The sequence below is a fragment of the Centrocercus urophasianus genome, unplaced genomic scaffold, assembly GCF_019232065.1.
Source record: "Centrocercus urophasianus isolate 14NV4802_14NV808 unplaced genomic scaffold, USGS_Curo_1.0 seq_12, whole genome shotgun sequence".
Lineage (NCBI taxonomy): Eukaryota > Metazoa > Chordata > Aves > Galliformes > Phasianidae > Centrocercus > Centrocercus urophasianus.
In genome coordinates this window covers 57,085,310-57,094,299 of record NW_024884364.1, presented here as the reverse complement: position 1 = coordinate 57,094,299, position 8,990 = coordinate 57,085,310, and the positions used below count along the sequence as shown (strand labels likewise).

The following is an 8,990-nucleotide window of genomic DNA, read 5'->3' as shown; positions in this document are numbered from 1 at the left end:
AGTACCAGTACGTATTTGAATTTAATGCAGAAGGGAAAGTAGTATTTACATTCCACTCTAGGAATAGAGCTTCTAGTCCAGTATAGGAATGCAACCTGTACTCCAGAATACCTGAAACTTAAGCACACATCTGAGAAAAACATTTATTGATCAATGCAGAAAATGCTATTTATAGTGTATGACATTATTAATCCAGTGATTTCAGTTTGAAATATACAATTAATTAATACAGAATGCTGCCAGGCTTTTTCCCCTCCACTGACAGCACAGTCTTATTTAGAAGCTTTTGTCTCTGATGGGTTTTCCCCAGTGTCCAGGGTCTTCAGCAACCTGAAAAGGCCAGCAGCTTCTCGGATCCGGCTGAACTCAATGCAGAATGCTTGCACTTCTATAAACAAGTCCTGTACATTGATAATTTTGTTTCTGATCAAAGACTGAAGAAAGACACACACAAGACGTACCAGGCGGTTCTGAAACAGAAGAGATGGTTTCACAATTCTCATACATGTTTGCACATAGTGCAGTGTGTTGGCCCTCAGCACTGCACCAGCCCCTGCAGGGGAAATTTAGGTACAGCAGTCCTCTCGTTCCAAAGCTTTGAACGAGCTGCTCGTGCTCTTCTACCTCTCCTTTACTACTGTATTTAAAAGTGGACTCGCTCCTCTGCTGTACAGTACTGTACTTACAGATACAGGTGCCTTCAAGATTAGCCCCCTGAACAAATGATCACATTCACTTATACACTGCATTTCATTTTGTTATTATGCAACCTTATATACAGAGTCCTAAGGGATGAAAGCCTAAGATGTGTTGTCATGACTGGGGCCATTGCAAAACATGTTGTTTCAGTTGCTGTGAGACCTCGTGCAGGATTAACGAAAGTGACATGCCCCAGGTCTTAAACTAACAAGTGGTTGCTCTCAGTGCCTCTCCAGATTACAACCATAGCAGCAAAATCTCCTGTCATCTAAAACCACATTGTCCTCATATCCCATTTACCTTGGGTTTCTGCAACTTAAGGATATAGGAGAGCTACAGAAGGCACTAAAAGAAATCAGAAAGCTTAAAGGAATATAATGGCTGCTTTGCATGAGCCTAATGAGGCTGCAGTCCTTCAGTATGAAGGGAAGAAGGCTGAGGGAGGAATTGGTTAAAACTCACCAAGCCTGGCGTGAACTAAGCATGGAATTGTTTTTTACTAAAAACATATCCAGGAAAACAAGACTTACTGGGCACTTGGTGAAATGAATGGGAGCAAGTTTGGGATAGAAGGAATACCTCGTGCAGCGTGCATACAACAGCTGCAAGGGGGATAAAGATTTGTGAAGCAGCTACAGCTTGCATACCGGAACCAAGGAAGAAAGATGGATTTGGGAAGCAGAGAATGTGGCATTATAAGGGTAGAAAAGAGGTTTTAGGTCTTTGATATGTGCAAGCTGTTGTAGGTCAGTAATAGGCAGAACTGAGGGGTGAGGCTTTTACATGAGTAACATTACCTCAAAAGGTATGGAACTGATATACATATGTCAGAGAAAAAAAAGCCTTACAGCTCAAAACTAAGCAGAAATTAACCGTTCAATGCTTAGGAATAAATAAGGACAGAATAACTTATAATGCTATCTCTCTAAGCGTGTATCTAACTGTCTAAGAATGTATTACACAGAGCAAGATACAGGATCTTTTTTCCTAACCAAAGATCTCTCTTTGGTTAGGTAGAGCACTCACCTGCATGTATTTGTCTTTAATCTGTTCACAAGTGGAGATACAGTTGGAGATGTAAAGATGAATAAATTCAGGAGGGAGATCAACTGCAGTAGTCAGCCTGTTCAAATTAAAGATATCAAATACTTTATGAAGCCATAAATTCAATGGTTCCATTGCAGAACAGAGTTAGACCTGTGATATTAATTTACTGCTGATCATGTTTCTTTTTTTAAACCCAACAGAGTACAGAAGTTGAGTTAAACTTGGGCTCCAGAGTATTTGACTCATACAAACATTTGCTATAAATTACAGAAGTGAATCAATATAATTTCAGTCCTCCATACTTCCTGAGTAATGAGATTCTTCATATAGTTTGGCTTATCCATGTTGGGACTTCAGTGAATCCAGGCATTCCTTCCTGAAGAATACAACCAGCGTAACTGTTTTATGCATCTAAAGACCAGTTTCCTTTTTTCTTTCAAATCTAAATTTTTTCCTATGGTAGCTCTACTGTGGAAAAAGCCAGCAAGCCTGGCCAGTTGTGCAGCTATCCTAGACAGGAATAAGAACTGTTTTCTTACCACTGTTTTTCCCTGTTGTAATGATAACCCCCACCAACAGGGATCTAACTTGCTTAATTCTGCACCAGTAAGGTGGCATATGGGATTCTTCTGTCAAATGATAGTCGAGGTGTTATTCAACTGCAAAGTGACTGATGAATAAGACTGAATTTCACAGTTCACATTCAGTAATCACTGCAGAAATGGAAGAATGCAGGAAAGCTACACTCTTCTAGATCGCTGAGATTAAATGGGAAAACTCAGGCAGCTCAAGTGCTAGCATTTTGTTCAGAAAAAGGGTTTTATCTACGTGCAGGAGTCACTTCCAAAGAAGGCAGAGCATAAAGCAGGATGGCTATTTGACAGTAACACTTTCTGTTCACTTATTCTGAACAAAGAATGCAAGTTCTGTTTAAGCAAACATCTCTGTAGCAGTAATTTTTTGCAAATGCTTCTCACAGTAACTGCCCTCTGTCCTACCACAACCTGCATCTTCCACACCAGTATACCTTAAGGGTCACAAATGGCATTTCCAGATGTCCCAATAAAACACAACTGCTGTCAGAGTTGAAAAAGAAGACAAAGTAGAGGTGAGATTGATTCTTAGATACGTAAGTTTAATCTGGACCAAAACAAGAGCTTTTTTTCCCTGTAACTAATGGCACCAACAAGAAACTGCATGAAAAGCAAATAAAGCCTTTATGAAAGAAACAGACAATGCAGCAGTCACAGACAGCTACAAATCCATAGCACTGCGTTCCTCTGCAGGATTAGTTAAAGCACATTAAGCCCTACTCTTAAAGGAGTATTTAAAGCAAAACAGCTGAGAAATTGAGATGGAAAAGAATTTGATGCTCTTCTCCTTTACTGATGATTTCTTCAGCTCCTGCTATTTCTGTTACCTGTGGTGTTCCTTGGAGCGCATCTAACTACAGCCTGCAGCCAGCTTCACAATCACTTAACTGCTCAGTAGATTATATCTTTCTTTTACAAACTTCAGGAAACTTTCTTAGATCTGAGGTGGTACTCACCGATTGACAACTTCCATTGAATGTAAAGACATGTCCATGTTGACCAAGACAGAAAAATACTCTGTTATCTGACTGGACTGCATCAGTTTGAGCAGCATTTCGATGGCTACTAAAGGATTGTTTTCAACGAGGTCTGGCAGTTTGGCAGGAGTGAGACCAATATGGTAAACAAGCTTGGGGTCCTTTTCCAGTTCTCCAAGGAGCTGTAAAAGGGAAAAGGAAGTCTGAATTATTTTCTTCTTAATTATTCAGATTGCGGCTTGAAGTAACAGCTATAATACATCTAAACTAGAGGAGAATTATAAATCTACAGATGTCTCTATTGAAATATATTGCAGGTATATTTCTTTAACACTTCCACTTAGAAACAACTGTGCCAATGAACTGGATGATCTCTGAGGTGCCTTCCAACCCAAGCCACTCCATGATTCTATGATAAGAAAACCTTTACCAAGGCATTTAGTAGTTTTTGATCGGAGGGCAATGAAGGAAAAAATAAATTCCTTCTTTACTTTTCTGTCCAGTGGAAAAAACAAACAAAGCTCAATTTAAAGTTCATTGTTGTCAGAAAGAGTCCTGTATGCCACACATTCTATAGTGCTAGCATAATGAATATCTCAAATCCCACTGAAATGAAGGGGCTAATATTACCAAACTGAGCAAAGATTCAGTGTTAGCATTTCTGAATTAATTTCTTAACAAAAGCTTCCACAGAAGCATAAGCAACTTAGTTATCAAAAGATTTCACACAAAAAAATCAGTGCCACTCACTTACTGATCACTTTTAACTACATCCAGTCAGTGCTGTGAAGTTTAAAGACTTACCTTGTTTGTACATACCCTAACCAAAAGCACTGGGTTTTGAGAACTTAGATTACTTGGCGTTTACCAAGTCATTTCAGAAATCTGAATTAGAAAACTTGGATAATTTACATTGGAAACACATAAGTTTAACAGCCTGTTAGAAAATCAATTTAAGCAGAAAATTGCACGATACTTACCTGTGTTTGCTGTGGGGAAGTCAAAGGACTTTTAAAAGCTTTTGCCATAATTCTTTTTATCTCAACTCCAGTGCTGTTTTTAACACACATTGACTTGTCCCACTGAATTGTGTGGTCTGGTTCTATTGGATTTAACCACGCCAGTTCATCCTCACATATGTGGAGTGGAGGTGGTGGACGAATAAACTCTGGCCGAAAGTGACCTAAAAAAAGACAACAATGTGAAACGTTTGTTTTAAACTTCCAGCTTTGTTTTATTTCAGTACAAGGATATCTCCAAGGTCCTCAAGTTTTTCAGCTATAACAACACTGGGAAGCGTGTTACAGTCTTATTTTCCTCCCAGACAAGTATTTATTCCTTATTTTTAGTGATGCTGTTACGCCAGCATGTTTTTCCTCTTGAGTCAGATCACTATGTTACTGCTTCTGCCACTGAGGAATGGTTTTTTTCCCTGCCACACTACCCGAGTCTTTGAGGTGTTACAGTCAGCGCAGATCTTAGTGCAAGGGGCTACAAGTGGAGGAGCATCAGGTAACACAGACAACAGATTGAGACAGACCCCAGATTTTGAAAAGCCTGGAAACGTGAACATGATGGAGACTGATCTGGAGACAGTTTAATACAGTTCTGCATTGCTTCATTCATCTTCATTCCCATTTCATACCCTGAAAATATTTTTGAATCATACTACACTTCATCTGGAGATGAATAACAACATGGGCACGTCGTGAGTTAAACAAAAAGATGTGAAAACATACATACTTTCTATAGGAGGCTTTGGTCCACTCACTAATGCTTCAGTGATCTGGGAGGCAACAGAGCTGTCAAAACCAGAGTTGGAAGAATCTGGGTCAGGATCGCTGAGGATGCTGGGGAAGCTGGCCTTGCTCTGCGTTGGCAACTCAGACTGACGCTCTGCAAGAAGGTCAGTTCAGAATGTTAAAGTGTGAAATTGAAAGAGAGATGCCAGAGTCTAGAAGTTAAGCAAGAGTTTTTTAGCTGAAAAAAAACCCAAAACAAACAAACAAACCATAACAACATGAAATTCAGTACGGTATTTGCTAATATTCAGAATGCCAGCTGACAGAAGAAGGCCAGCGGCACGCAGCAAGAATAAGGAAGTAGAAATGAATCTCAGGCAGTTTTGACTTTAAAAAGTTAAGTAACTGCTTTTAGTATCAGACTGCATCAAATTGGTACATTCACATGATAGTCCTGAAAGAGTTCACATAACTCTATCTAATTTTGCAATCATTTCTCAGAGCAGCAAAGAGAGAAATCTGCAGATACATTTACTTTCTGTAATGATAACGGTCCAACAAAAACCCAACAACATGCACGAAAGCCAAGAGCCCACCACACAATGCCACCTTATGTTCCTTCCCTCCCCCTCCCAAAGAGGATATTAAGTAGCAGATTAAGTCCCAAGTAATCTGAAGTCCAAATTTGCTGGTCCCACACGAAATCAACACCACTTCTTATCCGGATGATTGTAGTGCCCTCAGCTGCAGTACATTGTCCTTATCTCCTTTAAGCAGAGTACGCTTTCTGTTGGAAATTCCAGCTTTTGAGTTCTATCATTTAGCTCCTGGAGGGATCAGCTGGGTTAACATAAGAAGTTCTCTGAGAGGAAAACAAGGCAACATAGGGAGTCCTTCATTCTTGTCATCTATAGTCCAGAACTCACACCTATCAGTATAGGTATAAAGTCACTGGTTGGTTTGTATCCCCTCAAATCCACTTATCTCAAATGACTAACGATGCTTAATTAGAAGAACAAAAAGTTTAAGATACAGTATTTCAGTGATTTTTTTAAGCCTAAATGAGCCCTTTACTTACATACGTTGGGGTTGACATTCTAACTTTCACTGCTTCAAAAAAATCACAATAGAATCACCAAGATCAGAAAAGACATCCAAGACCATCCAGTCCAACTGTTCACCCACCACCAAACTGCCCACTAAACCATGTCCCTCAGTACAGCATCTAAATGTTCCTGAACACCTCCAGGAATGATGACCCCATCACTGCCCTGGGCAGCCCAGAGTAAGCAGAAGGAAGAGATGAGCGTTAGTTAGAACACAGTTGTATTTCAGAAGAGAACAGCAACTTGAATACATTCAAATTGAAGAAAACAATTCATCTGAACGCAATCACTTATGATGGTTTATCAGGCTCTCTTTTCCTTTTAACAGATAGCAAGAAGCTTTCTTTGATTTTTAGCAGGAAGATCTACAATGCATTTATTACAAGCCCAAATGCCAGTACAGGCCAATTACCCTTACATCACATGGAAGTTAGCACACAAACACTTCTGAGGACTTCACCAGAATTCAGGTCCCTGCAGGAAGCAAAAGGTGACAACTTTTGATACAGTAATACACCATCAAGTTATAAGGATAGATCAAGGATTGAATAAATATTCTGTGGACTGAAGAGAGAACAGAACAAAGCAAGTTTTAATACTGATTCCCAAGATGCTCTATTCCAACAGCTGACGTTCAGCCAAAAAGCCTACAAGAAAAGTTGTCACAGCGAATCATAGAACCACAGAATGGCCTGGGTTGAAAAGGACCACAAAGATCATCCAGTTTCAACCCCCTGCTTTGTGCAGGATCACCAACCACCAGACCAGGCTGCCCAGAGCCACATCCAGCCTGGCCTTGAATGCCTCCAGGGATGGGGCATCCACAGCCTCCTTGGGCAACCTGTTCCAGTGTGTCACCAACTGAAGTTCAGAAGCCAAGTACTCCAAGTACTCCGCAGGTATATTCTAAAGCAAGTCAATCATTCTGCTCTAAAAAGCCCTGAATTCATCTCAGGGGCCACAATTTTAGAAGGCCCACAGCTGTTCTGTGAAATAGGTGGGAAAACAATGCAATACAACACCCCAAACACCTATTTAAGCACCATGACACAAAGTATTTATACACTGTGAATAGCTTGGCTTCATCCTCCTTACATAAGGGACATACACTGTCAGCTTCTGAAGAAGTGACAGACCTTCTGAAATGCTGCACACAGACAGTTGAGAAGCATCACAATACTAACAGAGATACAACAGCAGCTGTCTCTTAAGAAAGCTAATAGAAGGTATTTATTCTAGGGAGCTACAGTTACAAGACGGAGAAAGCAGTCTCGAAAATACAGAACATACAGAAGAACCAGAATGATTTGTTTGCCCTCTTTGCAGATATGCTTGGATATTCTATTTGCAGTTCCCAAAGATCCTGCTGTCTGGAGACAGCAGCTGAGAACAGCATAGCAGAGTGTAAAAGTCAGTGACAAGTGCTACATAAAAATGACAGCACCAAACTATGACTGCGGGACAGAAAGAGTAATGCCTGTCCTCACAGAGAGAAAGTACAGTGTTCACAGAAGTGAGATGATCAGTTTTGAAGTAGTTCCATTTGTAAGTGCCTAGGAAATAAACTTATTTTTATTATTATAAACTGCTCGAGTTGGCAACTTGTTCCAATGAATATTTTCCATTTCAGATTAGCTCCAGATGCAACCTGTTGCTCCACACGATCAGAACAATCATATCCTTCCTCCTTTCCTCCTGCCCAAGAATGAGCACCGAGTTCCTTTCTTATAGCCTACTAAAGGCAGACCACTTCCCACCAGTGAGCTAACTGCAAAATCTGACCACAGAAAACTGAAGATGCAAATTGGAACAGCCTGTTTGCCAGGTGCTGCTGTACTGCTGCACAGCAGTTACCTCATGTTCTCTCATACCAAAACCACGGCAAAGGAGAAAAACAGATAATGATGCACACAAAAAGCAAACCAAACTTTAGGTGCAAGTCTTCCTATACTTGCAAATCGGTCTTATTTGTAAGGCAGTGACGTATCTAAGTAGGATGAAGCAGCTGTGCCACAACTACGTTTAGCTTCTCTATGCTTGAAGACACTACAGCTTAGCCTAACTTCTTCCACACAGACAGGAGCGCCTCAAAGTCAAACGGCAATTAACGTTTCCATTCACAACGGAGCCGAACCTCCTCCTTACCCGCCAAGGCCAGCTGAAGCCCGCTTATATCCACCGACTGGGCCATGTTTCCAACGTCCATCGCTGCAATCTGGCGCGGGGTCTTCTTGAACAGCTCTCTGGGGGGGGCCAGCATCAGCTGCGAGAGGAAGAACTTTTCGGGCGGGGTTATGGGCGGCAAGAAGCCTGCGGGGAGAGAAAGGAGAAGCGAGCCTTGATTCCTGAGGCAATCGCTACCCGGCGGGGTCCTCGAGGGTGGATAAAACGTATGGTAAAAATAACGCCAACGACAAACGGCGGCGCAAAGGGAGAAACCCGCGCCAACGCCGTCACAGCCCGCAACGCCCCACTCTGCCCCCGAGCCCCGCCGCCCGGCACCTGAGAGCGGGGTGCGCTCCGCCTCGTCGCCGCCTCGCTCGGGAGCAGGGTTGAGCAGGTGGGCGAAAACGGCGGCGAAGGGGTTGGCGGCGAGGGGCTCGGTGCGGTACATCTCCCACAGCAGGTAGAGGGCGGTGAGGCGCTGCGCCGGGCTGGGCAGCAGGTCGGGCTGCTGCAGCAGCAAGACGAGCACGGAGCCCAGGCGGAAGTGCTCGGCCTTGCCAAAGTAGTGGTGGAAGGCGCTGGAGAGGCCCTCGAAGGTGCTGCCGCCCGCCTCCTCCGACACGATGCCCAGCAGGCTCGTCAGCTCCTTCGGCGACAGGC

The 8,990-nt window shown here is 42.4% G+C and overlaps 1 protein-coding gene across 1 annotated transcript; it reads right to left on the bottom strand.

The window, feature by feature from the left end:
* Nucleotides 1-108: 108 nt before the first annotated feature.
* On the bottom strand, nucleotides 109-8,988 carry CNOT11 (CCR4-NOT transcription complex subunit 11; the record flags this gene model as incomplete). The annotated part of the gene is made up of 7 exons (XM_042810324.1): nucleotides 109-470; nucleotides 1,726-1,822; nucleotides 3,296-3,498; nucleotides 4,297-4,499; nucleotides 5,060-5,212; nucleotides 8,310-8,474; nucleotides 8,667-8,988. Coding segments are annotated over 7 exons (1,341 nt in total), but the record flags the coding sequence as incomplete, so codon positions are not given.
* Between the last annotated feature and the right edge of the window lie 2 nt (nucleotides 8,989-8,990).